The 27,585-nt window shown below is 41.5% G+C and overlaps 1 protein-coding gene across 1 annotated transcript; it reads right to left on the bottom strand.

Annotated features, from left to right (window-relative positions):
- Nucleotides 1-492: 492 nt before the first annotated feature.
- cds2 (CDP-diacylglycerol synthase (phosphatidate cytidylyltransferase) 2) lies at nucleotides 493-20,360 on the bottom strand. Its single transcript, XM_080467752.1, has 13 exons — nucleotides 20,157-20,360; nucleotides 13,674-13,816; nucleotides 11,370-11,466; nucleotides 10,300-10,397; nucleotides 9,757-9,896; nucleotides 7,259-7,317; nucleotides 5,514-5,596; nucleotides 5,295-5,382; nucleotides 5,129-5,197; nucleotides 4,819-4,971; nucleotides 3,809-3,928; nucleotides 3,513-3,616; nucleotides 493-2,994 (listed from the first exon to the last, which is right to left on the bottom strand). Exons 1-13 carry the CDS (start codon nucleotides 20,226-20,228, stop codon nucleotides 2,859-2,861), a joined length of 1,362 nt encoding a protein of 453 aa, XP_080323878.1. The 5' UTR covers nucleotides 20,229-20,360; the 3' UTR covers nucleotides 493-2,858.
- Between the last annotated feature and the right edge of the window lie 7,225 nt (nucleotides 20,361-27,585).

The raw sequence follows: 27,585 nt of genomic DNA, 5'->3' as shown, positions 1-27,585 counted from the left end.
GAGCCTACACAGCATGTGGGGCAGTCACACATCTCCCATACATTCCTATCAGAGGGCAGAAAATGGCACTAAAGTGGGAACAGTTTATCCTCGGTGCCTTGGAATAAAAATATAGTCAAGGTTCTGTCATTTTATTATCTGATACTTGTGTTTGTTTGCTTATTTTGTGAGAAAATCTCAGTAGGTTTGCTGGAATGTATGAGCTCAAACGCCTCTACTCGGCTTCAACGTGGCCGGACGCCAGAGCTCCAGCTCTATCTAGTGGCCGCTCTGCAGCACCAGGCAGAGAAATGGCAGTAACAAGCTGTGAGGGATGAAATTAGTTAAACCTCAGACATCAAACCACCACAGAGAAGTCAAGACTCCAGCCCCCCCGCACTACTCTCAACTAATCCACGTGATTAAACCTGCAGCTACCAGGAGAGAATAAAACACCCAACTGCACAGAGAAGGTCACAGCAGGAAAAGACGAGGAGAAAATACATCTCTATCGCAATACTCTTTCCTTTATGGCAAGAATAACACTTTAAATATTCTGCTAACCAAAAATACTCATAAAGAACATCAACGTGTTTCCGAACATTTTTCTTAATAAATGCACAATATAGTAACTTTCAAAAGGTTTGATTTAAAATAAATAATTTCAGAAAGATAAACTTAAGACGAGCTGGATGCTGCACGAGAAGCCATGAACGCGCCAACAGATGAAAAATGTGAATAAAAATGACATTCAGATGTGGTGGAAAAGGTTTGTACAGTGAAGAGAGAATATTCACTCGGAGAAAAAAAAAAAAAAGACTTACAAAAAAATGACAAGAAAAATGTTTCCTTCCCCTCAAAAATAGAAATATAGCACAATAAATAAATAACTGTGTTTGGGAGGTTAGTTCTACATTGGAAAGCCTGAATTTTACATTAATAATTTTTAAAGGAACTTGCATTTGTGGGATGAGCAGCAGTGCTCATGCTTCCTGTCCTCATCCCACAAATGCAACATCACTTCACCCCCCACCCCCCCAGAAAACAAAGGTATACCTTCCCCTAAACACTTTTTTGTGCAATATTTAGATTTATCAGATGAGAAGAAATTCAAAGAAAGAATTCCATGTGAAGTTGTTTCCTTTCCGAGTTGTTCCAATAGTTAGTATGTATGGTAAACTCTCAGTACTGACCTCGACTTCCCTGCTACACAAACTACTGTAGAAATGTTCATATTGCTGCTTTGTACCGATATAATGCTGCCTGGATACACCTACACCTACAGCACTTCACTTAACCTTCACCCCAGAGGACAAACACACTTTTTTCCTGTAAATGGACCAAACCAAAACAACAGATCTGCACAAACACGAGGCTCCCTGGTTCTGAAATGAGTGAGGTTGAATGATGGAAGTTAAGTCATTTGGAGGAATTTGACAACGAGCGGCGAGTGGCTGAAAATGCCAAAGTGAAGTTTTGGCAGTTTAAAAGAACCGTTTGAATACTGCATCAGGACATTGAAGGAGCTGGAGGTTATTCTAGTTTATGGCAGTAAAAGCGGAGCCCTCCATGCTTTTAGTCGACTACACTTCCCACGATGCATTTCAGTAACATCTTTTCATTTGATTCTCAACAAAGTTGACATCTTGACATTTTCAGCGCCTATTCAAGTAAACTGACACAACTTTCATCAGGATGAAGAAGAAAATACTGGATTAGTCCTCCATGTGGCAGGTAAACTGATGTTTCTGTAGAAACATTCTCATTTTCCCGGCGCTGCACTCGGGGAAACAAGCCCACAGCAGAACAGCTTCCACCCATAGATTACATCAACAAGCACGTTGCAGCAGCTTAAATAACAGAAAACTTAAGAGTGAGTTGTGCAATGGCAACGTAAACAGAAGTTTATAAACGGAAGGTTTTCACTCAGGTCAGTAATGTACTGCATGTGTGTCGTCAGAAGCAGTGGCATCAGCTCTGTCATTAATGAACCACCTCATCAACACACGTAAAAGAGATTAAGAAAATAAAATAAAGAGTTCAGGTGATTGTGTGAAACATAAAATCTTACAGTTTCTTTCTGCAGTTAAACAGCAGATTTTTTTTTTGCCATTTCTCTGCAATAATGTGCTCATGTCCGACCTTCTGGGATTTCCTTTGATTTGTAGTGTGACACTGTGCTGAACGACGCTCTGTAAAACCACTCTGAACAGCTCCTAATTTTCTGGACAGGATTTGGCATCTAATTAGAATAAATCTGAGTAATTTAGTCTTCTACCATAAATGAGAGCTCAGAAGTGGATGGCATGGAAAGCGTGACAGGACTTCAAATAAGAACAAATGCATGTGGCAGACAGTAAAAAGATGAATTCAGCCTTGAATAAAAGAGACACAACATTAAGATATATTTCAAAATATTCAAATGTAAAAACCTTTCACATATAAATAGGAACAATCACAACAGAGTAAATGAAAAGTGAGGGTTGGAGGGGAGGGTGAAGCTGACGTAACAGTACAGTAACAGGGCTGAGAGCAGTGCATCACACCCAGAAACACATCACTAGGTATATAGAAGATATCCTGGATGCAGGTAGAAATGTACAGCGGACCAACAGGCGAACAGTGTTGACAGGGAGATGATGGATGTGTGACGCTACAGTGATTCAGAAACATGAACACATGATCGACTCACACGCCCGGATGAAACGGAATGACGGAACGCTGCCGATGTTTCTGCTTATGTTCTTGTAATCGTGGATTTGTTCTCCCTAAAGCGACTCCCAGAAGTTCTAGTGGGCCTCCCTCCTCTCCTCACTCCCCCTAGGGTTGCTGCCACCCCCCCGTCTCCACCCTCAGGGCGAGCTGCGTGTGGGCGGGCTCTAGGCGGCGGCCTCCTCCAGCGCCGGCAGCAGGCCTTTCTCCGTCAGGTGGGCCTTCAGGGAGTTGAAGATGTAGAGCTGCTGGTCGGTGCGCAGGGCCAGGAGCTGCTGGATCACCTTGGTGGGGTTCGGACCCCTGAGGGAGAATCAAAAACACCAACCTCCGTTCAACAGGCCGCCGATTTATCACCGCCTCCATGCATGCTTTGTGTTGATCTTTGATTAAGTTTGATAAGAAGATTAACTAAGATGGCAGCCATGTTGATTTGACTCTTTCATACATTTTGTTAATGACTGTGGCTCCGTTTACACGACAACGTTTTCCAGGGAAAAGTGAAAACTTCACGGCAGCATTATCGTTATTGTCCATCTAAATACACACGTGCAGATAAAAATATTTATCACAGCAGTTTTACACATGTGCAGCAGCAGCATTCCAGTAAAGTTGCATTTCCCCCCGTTTCCACGGAGACGGAGCGTTTTCAAAAGGTTTTATTTTCAGTGGCTACAAGCATTGTTGTCATGGAAACAGTCGCCAAAACGCAACAAATGTTTTTCTTTTCACTTGAAAACGTCATGCAAATGGAGCATCAGTCACCAGTTAACCTTGAATACACGTCTTTGCACTGTGAGACACCAGCACCGGGTGTTTACCTGATGAAGCTCGCAATGTAGACGTTAACGAAGGTCGCCATGAGGTACTGACAGTCGAATCGATCCATAATGCCTCCGTGACCCGGGATCGTGTTGGCAAAGTCCTGAGGAGAGGAAACAGCATGTCAACTTACATCGTGCATGAATATTGGAAGACGCATAAATATCGAATATTAAATACTAAAAAAGCATCACATGAAACTGAGAAAACGAGTAGAATGAGAAGAAGAAAAGGAGAAGGTGGTGAGAGTAAGGTTGATTTGCATTAATGCCGACTCGTTCCTGAGCCCTGATACCTTGATCTTGAACGCCCTCTTGAAGCCGCTGGCGAAGAAGCCCCCGAAGGGTCCGACGATGGAGGCGAAGGAGGAGAGAGCGATGCTGTGGATCTGGAACGGGTACAGACGCACCGTGGTCTGTGGAGACGCAAACAAAAGGGTTACGACGACAACTCAACAAAACTATGAAATAAAAATCAAACCAACGCTGTTGTGATCATTTCCAGAATTCACCATTTAAAATCTTTGAAACTCATAAAATCGTCACAAGCAAAGCCTGATACCCACAGACTGATCACCGTGTGAGGGTTCCCAGAGTCAGAAGAAACAAGGTGAAGCAGCTTTTAGTTCCTCACCTGGAGAACAAACTTCCTGCTGACACACTCACTTCCTGTCAGTCAGAACTGAAAACACTATTTGCTCGGGCCGTTCCATAAACAACAGATTTGACTGGTTTTATCACCGTTATTTTGATAAAGTTTTTACTTATTTATTCTTTTTATACTGTGTTGATTTGCTTTGTTTTAATGTTTTAATTTCACAATCTTCACTGTTTAAGAATAAAGTTTCTTAATCGCCTTGTTTTAATGTATTTCTTTGTTCTGTGAACTGCCTCATGTCTGAATGCTGCCATAGGAATCAATGAGCATAGCTGATTTTGTAGTTATTATATTGCATAATATGTGAACTAAACCCCCACAAAACTGGGCATAAAACTGGGCATTGCTTCTTCTTTTTTTTTTCTTTTAGATAATTCACAATTAATGAAGATCTGTCAAGACAGCTGAATACAATTTTACAATTAAACTGCATTATGAAAGTATTGGGGTTTCATTGTGGTGTCCAAACAAGTGTTTGAGGGTATTTGGTCGAAATTATCCAAAGAAGTGAAGTTGAGCGTGTGACTGTCTGAGTCTCTGTATTCGTCCTGGGATTGACCAGTGTGTCCCCTCCTCTCAGGAAGTCAATATAGCAGAATTAGTTTCTGGACAGCCTCCGTTTGTATGAGAACGATGGACGGGACTTACCCAGCCGGTGACGGACTCCAGGACGCTGGGCAGAGCGTAGTCCTGAAGCTGAAAGAGATCCGACGGCTCACAGTCCACCTGGAAGCTGTTGGAGTCATTGTTGAACTCCACTGGACACACGAAGTAGCGGTAACCAGCCATGAAGTAGGACAGCTGGAAGGAGATGGAGGCATTGTTGATTAAATTATGCTTGAATAATGGAGGAACTATAAACACAAATTCACTGGATTTCTCTTTTATTCTCTTTTACTCATTTGAAAATGGCCAATATGTGCTCACAGCTACCACTGATAAAAATGATCTTTCTTACTATGATGCCAAACACAATGGTTGAAAATAATCCACCAATGAATCCTTCCCATGTCTTCTTGGGGGAGAGCTGCAACGGCAAAAACCAAAGAGTTGACATAATATCAGAAAACTGATCCGGAATTTAAAAAATAAAAAAAACTTCAGACTGAAATGAGGCAACCAACCTTAATGAGTGGAGTTCGGCCGAAGAAGAACCCGAACATGTAGGCCATGATGTCGTTACAGATCACACAGGAAATGGGAACAATGAACCTGTTTAGACAAAGAAGAGGTGGAACTGGATTTAGCTGTCTGCTTAAGCTACTCTGATGGCTCATGTGAATCTTACGCAGACAGTAGTTCAACTGCGCAGCGAAATAAGAGAAAAATGAGTCTGTACTTACCAGATCATCCCCTCAAACAGGTTGTGGATGATGAGGTGAGACTGAGTCACCACGATCAGGAGGGTCACATGGGTCCAACCAAACTGTTCACACAATACAAGACAAGTATCAACAGCAGAAGAACTTCACATTGTCCATCAGGACAGACTTGATATATTTGTTGAAGCCCAGATTGAAGTTCTATGTGGAAGTTAAAGACGACAGCATTTATACCCCAAAACCTTTGAAAACAGTTGAAAATGATCATTATTAACAATGAAACTATGTAACAAGTTACAAAAGGAAAATAATCAGCAAATAATTTTATTATTGTAGGTAATGGTAGGATCATTATGAAATGGGACGTTTTGGGGTAGTGGTAGTTTTGTTTCTTCACATCACTCACTCACACACTCACACCCTAAAAAAATGTGCAGTGAGTGAGTTTTGCCTCTCGATTATATACGACGGTGAGAACGAAGTGCTGGGATGAGTTTGTTAAAGATCAGGAGGGAAGGAAAAAAAAGCTGAAATCAAAAGCAAAGTCTAAATGTCCTGAGAAGCTCAGAGGGTGAACGGTGTGACAGGCTGGACGTACTGAGGAAGTCCTCAGGGCCACTGGAATGATCAGTATATGGATCCAAGGCTCTAGCTCTGGTTTTGGTGGTGTTTTGAGTTTAGTAGCTATGATAAACACTCTAGGAGTTACGGTTATGAGCGGTATGCCATCACCGCTGGAGTCAATAAGTCGGAAAATCATGCATGTGCCGGTGTGTGTGTGTGTTTGTGTATAAATGATCAGTCTACAGTGCACCTTTTGTCCAATAACAGAGAGGCTCCAGCGTATGCAGCAGGTATAAAGGCAGAATGAGTGAATGAATCAACGGATGTGAGAAGAGATTCCTCTCTCTATTTCCTGACGACGCTTCATAAAGATATAAATACCTGCTGGGACGTTTTTGCACTTATTACATCTTTCTGAGAAAAAAAGCTGTAAGAGGCAGCAGTTCAGGGGCCACATACAGTCCAATATCATTCTGAGTGGCCAGGCTGGTCTAATAGAGCCATATTAAGCTTTAGATTTAAACTTTTTTGTTGTGGCGCAAAGTACACATGATGAAAGTGTTGATTATTTCACAAAACTGAACAATTACTTTGAATAATGACTACAATCTCAGCATAAAGCCAATTTTAATTAAACATTCTGGTGCAAAATACAGTGAAAAGTCCCAAACAAACTTCTATAGCTGTTGCATTCTGAGTGTTTTTACAAACTCACGCTGGCAGTGGAGCTTTGAGGCGAGTTTGATATCAATGAGGTATCTAAGCTTTCATGGCAGCATCACTGGTATCTCAGCTCGGGCTTTCTTTGGCATTTTTACAATTATCGTGGTGGTTTGGCAGACAGGATTAGAGCCTGTTGCACACCGGCTTTGGCCCATGTATCTTGAGATAATGCTGAAATAGTGTGGTTGAATTTTAATGTTGCCTTAAATCCTCTGGATCCAGGAGAATAATCTGTCTATTGTTTGACGAGTAAACACATTTTCTCTGGTAGATACCGTACTTCACCCTTGATGTAATGTTGCAGGACAAAACACAAGAGGAAACACAGCGACAGACATTTCTATTACAGCAATCTTTGGCCCTCTTGTCCATTTACTTTAAGGCTGGGACTTTAACAAGCCTCATCAATAACCCAGCAGTGGTGCGGCCGGATGCCAAGAGGAGGAGGAGGAGGAGGAGGGGGGTGTGTCTGGGCTTACCATGTAGAACTGAAGGCGGTAATGTTTCTTCACCAGACTCAGCACGAACATACAGAAACCTGCAAAAACAGATCGAATCACAGTGAGAGGCAGAACGGTGGAGCCTCAGGGAAGGAGGGGGTGTAGTACTACGGAATCCAGGTCATCTTTGGTCAAAGTCGGACTAAATTTAGCTCGACCTATTTCAAACAAACAGCAGTTCAATGGAGAGAGGAGCTCAGGACTGCTGGAGCTGATTTACACATGACTGATGGGAGGGGGAATATATTACAGGGGGAAGTGTCTAGTTTTTTTAGTTGAATCAAACCACCTGACGTTCTGAAAGGCTTCAGCCTCTTCGTGTTGGTAGAAACTAAGATTTCAGTGACGTGGAAAATGCAGATTAAACAATCAAGGCATGATGTACTTATAAATGCAGAATTAAACAATACTGATATTTGTGATCATCCAGATGAGAGGTGAGCATGTGTATTTCAGTACTGTTAAGTAAATTCAAATAAAATCTCCATTAGTGGAAAGCAGAAATGACGTGTTTGGAGGATTCAGAGATTTTTTGACACAAAGGATTCCAACATTTCCAAATCCAACTGAAGGAGTGCAAGTACGAGAACGAGGAAACGTGTGTCATATCTTCAGCTACAGGATGTGAGTTTTCCTACTAAATGCTTTGGGGGAATAAAAAAAAGCCTATATCAGCCAATTTCACAAACGCATAGGTGGCATTTTGTAATTCTAAAAACTGATTGGAAACAAAAATAAAACTGAACAGGTTTTGTTTGTTAGACATATTAAATGAAAGAACTTGAGATGAATCTGGGCCTTAAGTTTCACCTTTAGTCTAATAGAAAACAGCTCAGGGTGCTTCCTTCCTCCCCACATCCTGTTTGGCATCAGCAAGAAGCTAAAGCAAAGCTGTAGCTCTGCTGAGTAACAAACTGCAGTACAGGAAAAGTCTCCTGGCTGCATGGCGCCTGAAATAGCCCACAATCAACTAATCTAATAATACACACAAGCATGAGATTAATGAGTCATTTTGCCTTGAAATATTCGACATAACGTGAAACCTAAAGAGGTCAATGCAGTTGATGGATGAGTCCAACCAGCAGCGTCACACTTCGCCTTGACTAAGAATGGTAATGCCGACACTGCTGAATAAAGTAATTGAAAGATGTCTGACATGATGATGTGATGCATTAACAAAATGAAAAGATCATAGTCCAGGGATTTCCCCCCGACGCACTGCAGGGCCGGCAGGTCACCGGGCTTAAAGAGACACTGCGTGATGACCTGTTACGAGTCGTGTGCGTGCTGACGCGGCTGCTCTGTCTGCTCCTCGGTGTGTGTTGGTGTGTGTGCGGTTTCTCTCAGCGAGGCAGGATGTGGTTCAGCCATGCTGCAGGTGGGGCAGAGCGATCTGCTCATTCAAAGCAATTTCCACCTTCCTGCAGTGGATCAATGAGCCACTTTACTCGTCCACCCGCGACGAGATGTTCAGCTGAACTTTTGTAAAGAGTCTAGTTTGGTTTGTCAGGGAATGGCTGACGGCATAAAAGGTGATATTTATAACTGGAAAACTGGAAATAGACAGTAAGGAGTCAAAAAAGACCTTTTTGTTTTTCTGTTTTGGTGACGTGAGGATGAAAGTTGTATTCACAATCCTGAAAACACATGAAACGACTACATTTGTTGTAAAACACAGAATGAGTCCAATTCTGTGTAAAGATTAGGGTTTCCTCTTCATCAGTCACCTGTTCAGCACCTCAATTAGTTTCTATTTCCATTTAGCATGGCATGAGCTGCAACTTCAGCAAGGCGTTCCCGAGTTTCGTGTTCGTGTTCACACAGGATGCCTTTGAGTGCAGTGGAGAATCTGTGTTTTACAGAGGCTTTGAGCCTTTTACACTATTAAAAGATGCATTATGTGTTGGATTTAAAGCTTACAATCAGCTGTAGGTTCCTCATTACACACCAACTAAGAAGGAATGTTTTTTTAATTTTCATAATTTCACTCATTGATTGAAGAAGTTGGCACTATCGCCACACAGAGGCGATATCCTGGGTTCGATTTCAGATTTTGAGGTCTGGAGTGAGAGTTTGCATATTTATCTGTACGTGTGTGTGTGTGTGTGTGTGTGTGTGTGTGTGTGTGTGTTTGTTCTTTGGGTACTTCAGTTTCCTCCCACAGTCCAAAAACATAGGTTTGAGGTTAATTTTCTTTGACCTGATGAATGAATGGATAGACATTACAAGACACTCTGTGGGGGCAAAATGTGCCTAAATGCAAAATTCAGTAATCTGAATTTAACATTGTATATAACTAAATCAATTATAGACAAACAAATACTACACACCTAGAGCTCAAACTAGCAGAAATTTAAGAAACACAACTATTTAAAAGAACTAAAAAAGAGAAAGAAAACCACAAAATGAAGTGAACAAGAAAGTCAAAACAAGTAAAATAACCAGCCCAGGCTTTATATTCACTACTTGTTTTGTACCTGTAAGGTAGAGGGCAAAGGAGATAAAGCGATGGTATTTGCTGAGGATGCGAAGCGGCTCTTCCCTTTGCACCAGGGTGAAGAAGTAATCCGTCACCGTCTCGCCGTAGAAGAAGTAGTTGACACACAGGAGGAAGTACCTGTCGGGAAAAGAGGGTTCAAACAATATGCACACTTCTCACGGCGCGGTGACAGACTCTGAAGAAGAAGCAGCCAGGTGAGACAATCAGGGTAAACTTCACATCACTGAATCACTTTGATCAATTATCATGTTTTTCACGCTTGTGGCGTAAGGAATGTCAGGACTCCACTATCTATCACACTACAGGATAGAAAACTACGGCTGAAATCAGACAGCACTGATTGGGGATTTCTGATATTATCTGCTGATTTGATTAAAATGCTAATAAACAGTAAAGACTGGAGAACAAACCTCAGGACGTCTGCAACAAAATAAAACATTGGATAACACAGTGAGAAAGGCGTGATTGTGAATATTTGCTAGAAAAAGTGTGCCGTCTGTTTTTGTGGGTCTGTCCTCACCAGCTCAACGTCCTGAACCAGGGCAGGTGGTAGGAGTGGTACACACTGTACCCGATTGTGATGATTTCTTGGAAGCATTTGATCTGAACACAGAGGACCTACGAGGAGAAACACCAGATTACCAGGGGGCAAAAAAAACAACAACAACACTCGAGTGTGATAACTGGTGTGTCCTACTGACACAAAATGGCTGCCCGGCCTATTTCCAGGCAATTCCCAGAAGACAGGAGGAGAAATCCTGCATGATATTAGAGAACAAGGATCCCCATTAATCCATGAGGCTGAGCATTTGTGATGGAGCGCAAATGAAAGTGAGAAAAGCTGAACGTTTCACCAAGACCTTGTTGTAACAGTATAGAATATTCTCAAAATATACAATGATGAGTGTTTATTGTTTATATTAAGTACGATGAACGATGGGAAGTCACATATTTAAGTAACCAGATTTATATACATTTTGATTTTAGACATTTGCAGGGAACAGCTTTATGATTTCTTTTAAACAGTCCTCTCCTCCAGGTCAACGCAGTCAAGACCATGAAGCCGGTGTCAAATTACAAGTGCTTGACATAGCATGTTAGCAGTTTAGAGCAGACCTGGGCATCGTAAGGCTTGGGGGCCATATTGTGGCCCTTCAGCTGTTTGACTGGCCCTCAGGGTGCCACTGGGATCCTGAATCAACTAAAAATTTATATTTTTTGGTTAATCAAACCTAAAATGGTCAAATTTCTCACGTTATTGGCCATAATTTAATAATTGGTTGTGTCTAGCACATTAGTTATCAACTGTTACCTCACAATAATTGTATTTTATAATGTAAAAAAAGACTTAATGAAACAATATTGTTTATATTTAGTTATACACCACTCAAAATGTATTAAGACAAATTTAATCAGGATTTCCAGACAAAGACTTGGACCCTGATTAGTCTTATTTTAAACTAATTAGTTGGCCACCTCTGATTTAGTAGAAGCTTCTTAATAAAAAAAAGCCCAGTAGCAAAGCTTTGGTCTGAACATGTGAAACGTGGACAACATGACTGTACCATCAGCGTTCCTGCTCGTACTCACAATCATCATGAGCACCATTGGGCCCAGGTAGATGATGAAGAAGAAGAAGGAAATCATGGCGAGTGTGAGGATTCCTCGTACCCACCAGTTCTTCCATCTGTGGAAAACAGACAGACACAACAGTAAGAAACCAAATTTATCCGCTCTGGTTCACAAGATGGTTTTAATGAAATGTTAACGGTATAAGCCCTGAGACACAAAACTGTGTTGTTTGTTTCTGAAGAGCTGGAAAGATTCCATTCAATCACTTATTGAGTAACAATGTCTTTAATGCAGCTCAATCACATCTACAGATGCTCTTCAAGGCATCTCAAAGTCAAATGGTTAATAAAAACACTTTGTGCAGATAATTCCTATTTTTCTCAGGCCCTCAGGTTTATGATGATCACTCTATTCTCTCTCAGTGTCAATAAACATCAAACGAAAGGCTTGGATTTAAACCACAACAAGCACAGATATATAATCTTGACTAATTTCCAGTGACTTCCATGATTTCTGCTCAGAAAACACAACTAAAGGTAAAACTGGTCATGTAGAAATAATGTCACCTCTGGATGAGGCTGAATGTTTTCAAAGAAATGCATCATCAGCATCAGAGAAGCAAAGCAGCTCAGAACATCACACTCATCAGGGGCCAAGATCAAGTCACAACGTAAAACGGTTCCTCTCTCTCGGTGGGAGCAAAGTTACTGACAAACTCTGATTCAAGGTAACAAGCAAACTAACAGGGTCATGGACTAAGTTACTGGAGAGGCAGAGCAAAAGTCTGAAGGTAATAATACTCTTACATGTTTTGTAATTCTTGAGGTAACAAGCACAACATAAAGACTGCTTCTAGAAATTGACCACTGGATTATTATTGGATCAGACCTGAAACTTGAGCTCAACACAATAAAAGTTCTTGATAAGAGGACAGGCTTTCCTACAATGTAGCATCATGAATAATGATTGATTGGGAGGGTTGAGTTATCAATGGAACAATCTAAACTGGAACACAGACACAACTTATATTAATGTCAATTAATTCCACAAAGCACAAAAAAACTAAAGATTAATAGAGAAGTAGTACTGTATTTCCTTACTGTAACAATGCTTCTTGGCAGTGAATACTCTAAATTTGGAAAGCCTGCTTATTTACCTTTAAATGTTTCCATGTTTGTGAGGAAAATGTGTTTGGTGAGCAGCAGGGCTGAGTGTGTGGGCGGCACAAGAGAAAACCTGGGCAATTCCAAACAGCGAATTCTGCTCTTAACTCTTATTTGGTGGATCCGACGATTAGAAGTCTGGAGAAACTAAATAAATCAGCCATTCAACAGTTAATTCACCAGCCTGCTCACACATTGCCGCGGGAAAGCATCCAATTGTTCAACCAGTATTTTTATTACAAGTCAGCCACTGTGGCTGCGTTGCTCAGTTTGGCAGGAACATCACGTCCAGGCTGATCTCACAGGAGCCCACTGGGGTGGAGGTCAGGACTGCTGGCAGGCCGTTTCACCCAAGTTCTGCAGTTAGTGGATAAATTCACCTTGGATGACTGAAGATGTGAGATTGCCAGTGGTTGCATCACAAACTGAACTCTCTCTGCATTAAGTCCGCCTCTAATGATGACAAGTATTGTTTTTCCAGAGGGAGAAGTTGCCCCACAGCATCAAACTGCCTCCAGCAAAGCATGTTGGGTCTTACGGGCGTGTGTCAAAATTCCCCTCATCACAAAAGTGTATATGACTTAAAAGTGTAGCACTATTTGGAAGGAAAAAAAAAAAGCTTGAACTATAATGAGGTGTGGAGTTTCTGAAGGATGTGTGGTGAAATCACATGAAACTCATTGGGAGCGTTTCCTTTCTGGTAGGAGATAATCTGGTGGACAGGGATTGAAATATTTGCAATTTGATTTAAATGTGAAACATCCAACTGTTTCCACACAAACTGAGTTTGATTTCTTGTGTTTTCTGAACAACCTGGAAAAGCAGAGTACCTGAGATGATGTAGTAGAGCGCACCAATCACAGGCCTTGTGGTCTGCATTGGTTCCTCGTACAACAACATCACCAGGAATTGGCCTTCGGAGTTCAAGCGCTTCAAGTGAATTAGTCCAACAAAACTTCGGCGAGATATTCCTTTCTATGATGATGCTACTTGTGAAGATGAAGGAAAAACCAGCCTATTGTTTATGTTCGTTGTTCTAAATATAGCCAGAAGTGACGCACGGAACGCAGATTCCTTAAATGACTGGAGTCAAACGCAGTACTTTTACTGCTACAAAGAGCTCCGCACACCACGTTACTCCCTTGACGGATGAGCGTACCTTGACGAGAGTCCAGACAAGGCTTTGTTCAGAACCACGGGGGTGTCGTCGGGGGGGACCGGCACCTCTGGGACCCCCGAGTCCGCCTTGGTTTCAGAGTCCGACACCCCATCTTTTTCCACCTTCAGCTCGCTGTCCGAGCCCTGCAGACAAGACAAGCAGGATGTGAAGCAGAGGCACAGCAATATGAGACATGAACGTGTCCCATCAGTGGGTTTAAATATTAGACCTAGGGTGAATGCAGCAGCTGGCACATTGTGCTTTTACAAGGAGCACATGGAATAAACGACATCCGCAAAGCAAACACTCAAACCACAAGCAAACAGTGTTTACCTGATAACCACTTTTTATTCACATGTATCAGCCGTACACAGCTCTTAGTATCCGTTGTCCTCTATAGCACTTCTTAACTCAAACACAAGCAGTAGTTTTATCAAGACGTCCTTGATTCAATCAGCACCACTGAAGAGGCTGAGGCGAGATTTAATGTCAGAAAGACACAAACCAATAGGTTTCCTGCAAACATCTATAGAGTCCACATGGTCGACTATCTTATCTGCAAGCAAAACATTGTCAGTTTGCCTTCAGTCTGCAAACAGGTTATAATCACCAGCTCAGTCTCAGTCTACGAACAGATTCAACATTGAAGCACGACATGAGGAGAAAAGGTGGAGGCAACTGGAACAACCATTAACAGAATTCACTGTCAGATTTTCTCCTGATTTACATTTTCTCCTGCTTGCTCACCCAGTCACAAGTTGCCCTCAGGTTGCTAAAACAAAATGACAATGAACATGCGTCATCATATTTTAAATAGTCAGAAAACTATAAAATGCACTATAAGAACTATAAGCACATTGCTGTTTTACATCGCATTAAGTGAAAAGAGCAGGACTACAGTATTGTGCTCTCTGTGTGGGAGGCTGTAAACACCGTCCGCCAAATCTCCATATTGTTGATTTATCAGAACCGTGTGTTTGTCTGACGGCGGCCTGCTTAAAGCTCACCGCTCTCCGCCTCCATGGAAACGACACTCAGATGGATTCATTATACGGTGACAGAGACAGTTTAAGGCTCTCTGCTCAAATCTGAGAGGTTTTTTTCAGGTCACTCCGTCCTTCTCTTTTTCTCATCCCGACCCCCCGCTGACCTCTCTCCTGCAGTTGACCAAATTAGGCTCGGAGCCGTTTGCTCGAGTTCAGCCAGCAGATGGTTTCGCCGTGCTGCAGCGTGACGCTCGCTCAGTCTCACACATTCAAACAAAGACTGCCACAGTCCTGCAGCTGCACAATATTAAGAATTTACCTCCGCTATTTGTCGCCTTGAAAGTCATTTAATGAGGTTAGTCACATAACTATAAAATATTGTCTTCCTTTTTGTGCTAATTTTTCCACAGCAAACAAAATCATTTGTTTTTTTAGGACATGATGTTCCTTCCTTAAAAAGCTCAAACTGGGTTTCCCCTGCAGAGGCTGCTCAGTCAGTTATTTGTTTCTATCTATTTGGGTATTATGACTAGGAGGAGTATGATCTAATAGCAGGACATGAATGCAGCATAATACAACTATTTGAAGGTTATTTGTGGTCAATTCCAGGTAATCAGAGTGATCTCTATTAGCTGTTCATTTAGTTTCCTTCCTAGTTAGTTATGGAATAACTGATTGGTTGATTCATCAACCGAATTGTTGATTTAGTGACCTGCAAAAGGCTCCGATCTCACCCGCCAAACCACCAAGCAAATAGTAAAAAACATAGATTTTTCTTTTTTAAAGCAAAATTCTTAAGAGTAGCGGACACAACACAGCACTGAGAGCTAAGCTGAGATATTGGTGATGCTTTCATGAAAGTTAGTTAACTCACTGCTATCAAACTTGCCTCACAGCCATGCTGTCAGTGTGAGATTATAAAACATGCCGAATGCAACAGGTTTTTTGGACATTTAACCGTATTTTGTACAAGGTTTCATTAAAATTGGCTTTATGTTGAGGTTATAGTCATTTCCGTAGTAAGTGTTTGGTTTTGTAAAACATTTTTATAATGTATACTCTGCTCCTCAACAAAGGAAAACTTTAAAGTTTGATTATTACAACACTGTTTTAGCAGAGCGGCCCACTCAGGTTAATTGCATGTGGCCCCTGAACTAAAATGTGTTTGACGCCCCTGCATTAGAGCATAACTACATTCAATTACACTTTGTGTTATTGTTTATATTTGAGATTTTGTTTACTTTGTGCATGCTTGTTTTGTCTTGTTACTTGTTTATTTTTTGCACCAAAACAACTCCTGCTTTTGAAAGCTTTCACTGTGCATGTACACTTAACTCCACTTGCTCCCACCGATGTGGCCTTGCTGAGTTCTTCTCCATACTTTATTTAAATGTCCGGCCCATCAGATGGTGACATCAGTGGTAATATTAGGAAAACTCAATCTTTTCATGTGGTTTCTGTTCAGTTAACTAAGAAAAGTTGATTCAGACAAGTCGACTAGTCTAAAGGAAGAAGCTCATTATGCAGAAATCAACCGGACTTGAATAAAACACTCTTCACTCTCTCATCTTCTTGGTGCTGATTAGCAATATTTAAATGCTTAGTAGATTGACTGCGCACACGCCTCGTATTCAGCTAGATTAAATACTGAGCATCAATTTTTAACAACAACATTTCACTGTTTCTCCAAACTGTCTCAAAGCAACATGATGTTTCCCCTAATTAGATCGCTCGTCTCTGAGGACCGACTCAGAGAAACTGAACTTCAGTGCTTTGAAAATGGGCAGAATTTCATTCCATTTCTTGTTGTAGAAATTATAACAGTTGTATGAAATAATGAGCTCTGGCATATCGATGTCAAAGGCCCACTAGCTGAGTGCTGAAGGACACACACACACACACACACACACACACACACACACACACACACACACACACACACACACACACACACACACACACACACACACACACACACACACACACACACACACACACACACACACACACACACACACACACACACACACACACACACACACACACACACACACACACACACACACACACACACACACACACACAGCTGGTTTCTATGGAGACAATATCCGTCATTCAGGATGCTCGAGTTAAAAATAGGTGCTCCTTTCACATAAACACTCCTCCCCTATCGTGTTGTCTTGTACACTTGAGGCTACAATGTCTGTGTTTTCATTTCTTTTCATGTCCGACTCATGAGAAACAGCTCCATCTGAGAGATGTCGAGGATTCCAGCATTCCGAGGAGGATTTCAAGGATTTTTTTAGCCTCTTATTGGCAGAAATGGAAGGCAGACCGAAACGAGAGGCTTGTGACTCACATTTTAAGCTGCGAGTTCATCAAACACCAGTATTTCTGAGCAACTGTCTTTAAATGCTGTTAATAGCCAAAGACCACACAAACAAACACACACAGTTTAGAGCGAGCCATCTGACATCACACATCTGACACAGCTACAAGACGCACTGAAACTCCACTGTGAGGCAGTTTTAGTTGTGATGTAATTTGATCAAACAGTGGCTTATTTATCTAATTTCACAGTGATTATAAAGTTAACCAATTCTGAGAAATGCCACACTGGAGCAATCACACTTCTTCTGACTTCAGCTGAAAGTATGTTTAATATGTGACTGTCAGTCAATCCCATTTTCAATTTCAATGAGTGCGTAAAATCACACACATCAAACTCACAGATTGAATGAATGTTTGCATGATAAAGCTGCTGCAGAGACTGAGGTCCACTCTTACTATCTCCATATGCAAAGTATTCAAATGAGAAAACACAGACGTAAAATACAGGCTTAGTTTCCCCCTCGATATTCAACGTATCCAACTCTTTAAACACAGAGACAAACAAGTACTCGATCTGCCTCCCTAGTAACAAAAAACTTGTTGTGGAATCAAAATATCATCCATCATCATTACGCCTCCACTTGTAGCTTACATTAAACTGGATGAATCATCCGGCCTAATCTGACAGGTTTCATTCTGTAAAGTCACAAACATTCACAGGTTAAACGAAAGTTTCCAGCTTGATATAAAGTTCATTCTGATGCTGCTCTATGAACTTTAAGGTTAATTTCATCAAACGATTTCATAATATGAAGTGATCATGATCTCTATCCAATAAAATGTTCAAATTTCATAGTTATTTTGATCAGGAAGTGCAAAATATACAAAAAACTAATGTGTCTACTCAGTGAAATTATGAGCATACGTGCTGCCACCTGTGTTCCCAGAAGAGATGACTCATTTCTTTATTTATCAGTTGATTGAAAGGCTTCAGATGGGGGTTTAAGAATTAACAAAAAGATTGTGATTGTTGGGTTTTAGTTTTGTATTGTCGAACAGAATCAATATTTGAAATAAATAACATGCTTAGATGGACTAGTCAAACACTTGCGTACGTGGACCTACAACTGGATGACAGTCCCAGCAGTGGCCCCAGCAGTGGCCCCAGGAGTTGACGATTACTGACTTAATCTGATTCAATCAATGTTTATTATTGAAGCACCTTTCATATAAAAGAAATGCAGCAAAAAGTGCTTTCCAGACCTTTGCCCTAATCATCATTCCTCGACATACTGACACTGTTCTATCATTTCATGTTCACTTGAGTATCACTCTGAGTTTAAACAAGAAACATGCATATCTTAGTTTTTCACACTTTAAACTGTGCAAACCACAGCACCTGAGTATGAAAAGAGCCAACTTTAAGAGGAGACCCATTCAACACAGTCAGATTTGGCCTCAAGTTATATACTGTCAGTTATGAACTCTGATTTTCTGCCACAGCCTCAAAACATGCATTTCAAGTTAAAAAGTAATTTTAAAAAGTACCCTGAGATGTTAATGTGTTTGCCCTGTGACCTGTCTTTTCCTGGGATCTATTCATCAGCCTGCCAACATGAGTATAAAAAAACTGATGGAAGAAAATCAAGATTTAGATCTGTCAATGTTTGGCGTTTGTATGTTCTCCTGTGTGTGCGTGGGTTTCCTCCTGCAGTTCAAAAGCGTGTATGTGGAGTTAAGTGGTGACCACAAATTGACCATCGGTGTGAATGTGAGCGTACTAATGTCCATGGTGTATCCTGCCCTCGCCCATAGTTAGCTGGGATTGGCCCCAACACCCTGCAACTCTGAACAGGAAAATGCAGTCTCGAAGATGGACGAATGTTTCCTATCAATCATAGAAACTTTTGGGGTTTCAGTGACTTCAACCTTCAGAGATGGTGAAAGCACACGTTTCTATCTTAGTTTGTTACGTGTTTTGCTTTGTATTTGTTTGAGGCTGCTGTTTGCTTCAGACTATGGTTGTTAAAATAATGTAATGACATGGATGTATCATATACTGTGATGAGACAGTTTTAACCCTACTGATGATGTTCTGTTGCAATAAACCTAAAAAAAAAAAAGCCTTTTACACACCTATGACTGATGACATAAGCCCAGAATTAAGGCCCATAAAAGCCACCTCCTGTACTGTTCTCACGTGCATCACGACTGAAAGAAAAATAATTAGAGCTGGATTTAAAAGTGGCAGCTGTCTCTGGGATTCCCTGGCTGCTCTGTGTGGTTTGTTTCTGCCATCTCCTTAGATGATTTCCGGTTCTCGGTAATCATCTCGTCCTCCATGGATCCACACATCCGTCACCACGCCCCTTTCCAGGCTCCGACTGCATCCTGGGACTGACACACTGACATCTGTATTGACATCAGGCAAAATGCACTCACGTCTACTCCGTGTGAAGCAAGATTAATGTAATAACTGTGTAAGCAGCTGAGTCGGTGTTGTTGTTATTGTAGCACGGCGGAGCGAACGCTGCTAGCCCATCTCTGCTAACCCCGCTGTGGCTGTAAACAAGCTCAAGTAAACACCAAATTTCATTTAATATAACACATAGCAAACTGGGAAATTCGTCTACAATAGTGTGTGATCGAAGATGACACGGTGAGCTTTGTCTTGAGATGTTTTGTGTTTTTCTCCATGTTTGCCGTGAATGTGACCCGCCAACCAAACCTCAGTTTAATATCTCGCAATTGAACAATACGACGCTTTCTATTGCATACAATGCAGCTTTATTTGCCCTTAACTCAGTTTTTATATACAGTGACGACTGTTCTACGTATCGGCATACATTATATGAAAATGTTGGAGCTAATTTCGCCAGAATGTTAACTTTTCCTCTCGACTCGAGGTTGTTTTCGAGAGCGAGTCGCACGCAGGAAGACGTTAACCAGCATCAGCCAATCAAGTCGAAATTCTGAGCAGTTTGGCGGATAATTCGTAAGGCGAGTTTCAGCCGTCATCCACTCGACACCGTGCCAAGAAAAACTAGAATGCTATGTAAATCAGTATAATTAACTCCGTCATGAATGACGGCTATAGATGTGGGGTCTGGAGGCGGAGAGCTAGCCTAGCCTCAGCGGTCCATGGAGGAGCGAGCGGGGGGCTCACCTTGTCCTCTGACGGCTGCTGCTGGAGCGGCGGCTCGCCGTCTTTGGCTCCGCGGTGCCTCAGCTCCGTCATCTCAGCGGGTCAAGGCGGAGGTCCTGCGGCTCCGACACACAAACTGCTTCAGTGGACTGACAGAGCAGAAGACCAAAGCCCCAGCTAGATTTCAGCAGCGGCACTTTTCACTGGAAGAAGAACTGAGATACTGAGGACCAAACCGGAAGAAGACATAAGCTCCACTTCCGGTTTTCAAAATAAAAACCCCAACGACCACCAACATGCTTGTCTAATAAAAAATAATATTTACATTGTAGAAAAAAAAATCAACCGTAAAGTATCGAATTTAGACTAACTCTAATACGTATTAGTTTAATAAATAAATTGTGTGTTTCTATGTGTGCGCATGCATATATGGATTTTAATGTGTGTGTACAAATGGAATAGTCTAGTTAAAATACATTTTTAAACAAATTTGCAATCTAGCTATATTTTCTTCACATCCACAATAAGTTAAATCATCACTCATAAATACGATCATTTGTTTACAGAAACAAAGTGCTATACTGTCATTTTTATAAATGTAATTTCTCCCGTTTGGGGAATCTGCTTTGAATGTTTTTACAGGTAAAATTAAATAAAATGTCTGCAACTGACTGGAGTTATGGGGTTACAAAGTATTTTGAGTAGTTTGAAAAGAGTATCTTGTACTTGTACGTGTTATTTTTAATACCAGTTCTCATATTAGAAAGTAAATTCAATTTAGGCTCAATTAAGTAATTGAGCTTAGTTTTAATAGTTGCACAGCAGCCCTGTAGAAATAATGGATTTTCTGAATACTGATTTTATTGGTTGTTTGTATCAGTGGTTGTAGTGTGAATGTTGAGATAAAATATGGAGAACTTGACACCTCTAGCTGATGTCCAACATGAATTCTACATTCTACAATTCAATGTTATCGTGCCAATTTATGTCAAAGTCATATATAAAACCCCTTATGTTATAATGATGAATGCAAATGTTTTCCCAAATAAGACTGGGAGGCTTCAAACTCTAGTTTTTAAACGCATCTTTTTTACTTTTAACACTAGGTGGCAGCAAACGCTCACTGTAATAGAGAGGGCAGCGTGTGTGTGTGTGTGTGTGTGTGTGTGTGTGTGTGTGTGTGTGTGTGTGTGTGTGTGTGTGTGTGTGTGTGTGTGTGTGTGTGTGTGTGTGTGTGTGTGTGTGTGTGTGTGTGTGTGTGTGTGTGTGTGTGTGTGCGCGCGCCTCTGCAGCCTACAGTTATAAATACTTAATGGTTCACTGTTGTTGCAGCAGAAGTGAGAGTCTGAATACAACAGCTCAATAAGATCTGACATGACGAGGAGAAGGAGATGGACCACATGAAACACACTGTGAAACAGTCGCCAAGTTATTTGACTTCACAAGTTTACATTTGAACGCATCCCTCTATCTAGAGGTCTCCATCAGGTCATCTCCGCCTATCTTCTGTCTCCTCTACATTTAGACCAACCATCTCCTCCTTCACTACATGCTTGAATCATCTCTGAGGCCTTCATTGTCTTCTTCAGCTCCATCTTTTGACATGTAGTGTATATCCACTATCCCTCCTCCACACCTGCCAGAATCGTCTCAATTCTTATGTGATATGTTAATTAAGAGGTTTGATTATGATATATCTCTTAATACATGGATTTTTGATGATTTCTGTGCTAATATTTTCCAATTGCCTTGTAGGGACAATGACCGAATCAAATGCACACCAGGTGTTTTTATGTTCAGGGATACAAGCTTAGGAAGTGACATTAATAGAAATAGAATAAAAGCCTAATGATCTAAAACAAATACATCTAAGCTCTACACAGTTTATATGATCATATAATTTTGGTTTAATTCTTTTAAATAATCTTCACACATTTAGAAAATCATGTTGATTCATGATTTATTGTAGGCTCTCACTGTCTTTTTAAACTAACTTTTACTCTGTGGCCTTCAACCCAGCATGAGACTTTTGATCTGTAGTTTACTGTTTCTGTGTAACTGGTTGTGTTTTCAGATTTGTTTTTATCTATGTGTTTTTGTGCCCTGTGCTTTGTTTTCAACTGGCGTTGAGCAAACTGTGTTAAATGCAACAAAAAACTAATGTAATTTACAAGCTGGCAATATTGATATAAACCCTTTTGGTCTCATCTGGCTTTGTAATTCAAATGTGTTTGCAGATTTATAGTAATAAAATACACAGTGCTGAACATGTATTATTTAAATAACTGCAATACTGACATACTCTAATGGTAAAATGTTATTTATTCTTGCTTAAATATTCCTTCTTCTTCTTCTTCTTCTTCTTCTTCTTCTTCTTCTTCTTCTTCTTCTTCTTCTTCTTCTTCTTCTTCTTCTTCTTCTTCTTCTTCTTCTTCTTCTTCTTCTTCTTCTTCTTATTATTATTATTATTATTATTATTATTATTATCATCATCATCATCAATGATTATAATGATAATAATCAATTAATAATTATTGTTTTTATTTATTTGTTTATTCATTAGTTTATCTATTAGTTTGTTTATTATTGTATTTATCTTTATCATTATATTTCTTTAGCCAACCTGATCAGTGGTGTCCTCTGTCATGTAGCCATATATTTCAGTATACAGTATCTCTCATTTATCATTTAAATATTTGTTCCTAAATTGAATCCAGAATTTGTCGTGACCTGTCAAAGTCAAAGTAACTTTGTTGATACCCGTAGGTAGATGTTTTGTGCAGCAGAGAGAGCATCTGACCGTACAAACAGATATATTGAAACGCAGGACAGTAAAAGACAGCAGGGACCCAGAGATAGACGGGCACTCACAGACTCACTGACAGGTTAAAGAGTGAATAAATCAATAAATCAATCAATAGAAGGAGCCACTATAATATCATTATGACAACTTGTTGATAAAGTTAAAAAAGGAACAATAAATAGATAAAAGTAGTGACTCGTCTTCAGTTTTGGGGCTTTAAATCTCCGTCTAGATGGCAGGAGCTGGAGCTCTCTGGCCAGGGGTGGAGTCATCTCCAGAGATGGAGCTGGAGCTCTCTGGCCAGGGGATGGAGTCATCTCCAGAGATGGAGCTGGAGCTCTCTGGCCAGGGGTGGAGTCATCTCCAGAGATGGAGCTGGAGCTCTCTGGCCAGGGGTGGAGTCATCTCCAGAGATGGAGCTGGAGCTCTCTGGCCAGGGGTGGAGTCATCTCCAGAGATGGAGCTGGAGCTCTCTGGCCAGGGGTGGAGTCATCTCCAGAGATGGAGCTGGAGCTCTCTGGTCAGGGGATGGAGTCATCTCCAGAGATGGAGCTGGAGCTCTCTGGCCAGGGGTGGAGTCATCTCCAGAGATGGAGCTGGAGCTCTCTGGCCAGGGGTGGAGTCATCTCCAGAGATGGAGCTGGAGCTCTCTGGCCAGGGGATGGAGTCATCTCCAGAGATGGAGCTGGAGCTCTCTGGCCAGGGGGTGGAGTCATCTCCAGAGATGGAGCTGGCCAGCCACTGTAGCTGCCTGTTGTACAGCGACTGTAAGCTCAGCTGTGACTGTCCAATCAGCCGACTGGCCCATTTTATTAATTGACTGAGAGAGTTGTGCAGGAAAAACTTACAAATGTTCTTGTTCTTGAATCTGTGTTCACACATTATGCTCCCTCTTTAAAAAACTTTTAAAACCTTTTCTGTTTGTTTATGATTGAGCTGTGACCTTGTGTGTTATCAAAGCACAAATGTCGAAAGAGAATCAAAATGTTAAAAAAAACAAAAACAAATAGCACCACAAACTGTCCTACCCACCCACTCATCAGAACTGCAGTGCTTTCCACCGTCTTCTGTGGGGAGCCATTTCATCCTTGCTGCAGTGCGATGCCTCACATGTTCAGTGTGACTGTGTTCAGTCCTGTTGTGCTGTTTCCTGCCCCTCGCTGGGTCACGGTCGGCCCACTCACCCGGCTCTGTGTGGCCGGCTGGTGAGTGGGGCTCCTCGCAGCTCCTCCAGAACTGCAGGGCTCTGGGACATCTGCAATGCAGAAGTCTATATATAGCTACGGAGTTACAGTGAGAGAGAAGGGGGGAGAGAGAGAGTCAGAGAGAAAGAGAGACAGACATGGAGACAGACAGATGAAAGGAAACAGAGGGAAAGGACAAGACATGAGAAAACTGTGAGTGGATGGAGTGATCTGTGAACGGAAAGTGAACTCACTTGTGTTGAATTCTTCCTCTTACTGCCTTGTCCTACAAGAAGATGATACAGAAAGCTATGAAACATGAAAACCTCCTCCACCTGTTCAGGTGACCCTGAATACAATGACAAGGACAAGGACACAAGGGACAGTGTTCACCACTGACGTTGTCTTTAACTCAGCCAGGAAAGCAAAATGCAATTACAAGCTTGTTCACTCTCAGCAACAGGAACAGGGATGCTGAGGTTCAGTATTTACTGCTTTATCTGAAAAGGAGGTGGAGGAGGAGAGGGAGGGGCAGGAGGAGGAGGAGGAGGAGGAGGAGGAGGAGGAGGAGGAGGGTGAGACCAGTTCAATTATGCATGCACCTCCACAACAGAATCTGCTGACACACACACACACACACACACACACACACACACACACACACACACACACACACACACACACACACACACACACACACACACACACACACACACACACACACACACACACACACACAGCAGCAGCAGCGTGGCCAAATCAAGGACGACTCGGCGTCTGCCCGGCCAGCGGGCCGCAGGCCTGCAGAGCTGCTGGAGAATTGATCCGACTCTTGAATTTTCAATAAATCTGCCCTCTGACACGCTCGCTGTCTGCCTGCCCAAACACAGAGGTCCATGCTGAGTCATAACTCTCCGTGTGCCACCGAGGAGGGATGAACATCCATCATGCCGAGCACAGAGAGGAAGGCTGGGGTGCTGGCACAGGCTTCACATTAGAAACTGTTCAAGAGTCTTTATTTAAACCTTTTAATGCAGGGTGCCATCATACATGTGTAATAGAAGTGCATGTGAGTATGTTGGCAAGGGCTTTCTTTTGTGATGCACTTTTAGTTACTTTCTGTGCAACATGTTTGCATGTTCTTCCTGAGTTTGACTGGGTTTTCTCTGGGTTTTCCAGCTTCCTGCCACAGTCTAAAAACACACGTTTGTCTTGTGATGGACTGACATCCTGTCCACGGTAAAATTGTCTCCAGCAACCATGTTGGATGAAGCCCAATAGAAGATGGATATTAAGAATCATTTACAAGGTTTGCAGGAGTTCTTGTTTCCATTTGAATGTATTGATTTCCTGTTAGGAATGCAGCTTTGCACACCTCCTTCATTTGAATGGAGATTTAAGTCATTATCTTTCAAGCCACTGCAACAGGTAACTTCCTGATTTCTTACCATTTCTTCCAGATAGTCTCGTAATGTCTGATGAAATAGTTGAGACTGGTGCTTCTAATGTGAGATGTTTAAAATCTGTAAAAATAAATAAATAAATAAATAAATAAATAAATAAATAAATAAATAAATAAAAATAACTTTTTATCAAATTTAAAATAAAATACTAATAAGTCAGAACAAAAGTGACTTTGTTGAATTCAAATATATTGGTTAAGAGTTATGGGCTTTAAAAATGCCAATTTATATGTCTTGTATGCACGTAGATACAAATACATTTTTGAGTAAAAACTATTTTAATTAACTTATCTAATCAAAATGTTTACCATTCATCATTATTTAAGAGAAATCAGCTTCCTATACATTTCTTCATAACTACAAAGTCACTTGCTCACATATTAGAACAACATATTAGAGTTATTCTGGAGGGGTTTTGTGAATGACATTACATTGTGAGATAGCAGTACTATAATGTGGATAACAGATCAATATGAGACTTGTAGAAATATATTTAAATAAACTTGGCTTGTCTCATCTAAAGACCTTTTCAGGGTATAAGTAGTAGATTTGATTATCTCAGTATCAGAAATCACACATTAATTATGATTATGGTCAATTTTATACTTGTCTTTTGTATGAATGATAAACCATGGATTTCATGTGGAATCATTTTAAAAGTCATTAAAGTAATGCACTTCACAGAGGCCTGAAAATATTCTTCTCTAAGAACATTATTAAAAGTGTATCTGAGGAAAAGCTTCACATTATGGGAGGGATGCCCATTTGCTTCCTGTAGAAAGAAACCTTTTAATTCAAAATACTTAGAAACTGCAGAGTGATAGCGTAGTGGTGCAGTGGTAACGATTGTCACCTCGCTGCAGGAATGCTGGGGTTTGAATTGACTTTAGATCACAGGCGCTCAGTAAAAAACTGGTGTAATGTAAACGTGCAGAAAACAACTCAGCTGTGTGGATTGTGTCGTGTTATTAGGAGCAAGGCAGCAGGGTGTAAAGGTTTCCACTCCCGCCTCACAGTCAGACTGTCACATGTTCAAGTCAGCTTCTAAAGCTTGAGGAAAAGTGTCGACTCAGTTTAACAGGTGTGTGTGACTGTTTTGATGTGTTTGTCCTGCGATGGACTCATGGCCAGTCCAGGGCTTCATCCAGCGGCGATCGTCTCCTGCAACCTTGACTGGGATGAAAGAAGGTGGAGAAGATGGATGGGTGGATGGATCGACTCACTGGTGGGGGTGTGCAACATGAAATATGTGCTAAAAGATGCTAAGCCAAACTCAATACCCCGATAGTGTTAGTGTGGTGTTCTGGCGATCGATCTTAAAAACAGCCAAATGTAACCTCCTATTGATTAACCCGAACAAGCTGTATCTCATTGCATTTGCTCTTCTTCATCTCCTCCTACACCTCCTCTTCCTCCTCTGGTTCTCCGACACTTTTATTGATTGTCCCTTAGTGCTGATAATGTTTTTGCGACTGTCCTTATACAGACACACACCCACACGCACACACACACACACACACACACACACACACACACACACACACACACACACACACACACACACACACACACACACACACACACACACACACACACACACACACACACACACACACACACACACACACACACACACACACACACACACAGTCTGTAAGCAGAGAAACAAGCAGTGGCAGGCTGTGATGAAGTTCCCTCCGCTGACAGCCGTGTCGGTGGGCCTGCGCTGGCACCTTCCATCCATCTTCTCTCGCCCCATCTTTCACCTTCAGGGAGTCGGCGGTGGCGGCGGGCAGGAGCTGAGATGAGCCGATAGGAACTCCCAGCAGACTTTATGCAGCTCTGACCACAGGCTGGAGGACGAGGAGGCAGGAAGACCACAGCACACTCTGTGTGGGTGAAAGCAAATGAGTTGACTCATGCTTTCAATTAGAAGTGCTCTGGATGCAAATAAGGTGCTCATTTGACAGACCTAGACTACATGCTTGACTTATTTTGCT

The sequence above is a fragment of the Lipophrys pholis genome (assembly GCF_963383615.2).
Source record: "Lipophrys pholis genome assembly, chromosome: 7".
NCBI lineage: Eukaryota > Metazoa > Chordata > Actinopteri > Blenniiformes > Blenniidae > Lipophrys > Lipophrys pholis.
This window is presented reverse-complemented; position numbering and strand designations above follow the sequence as displayed.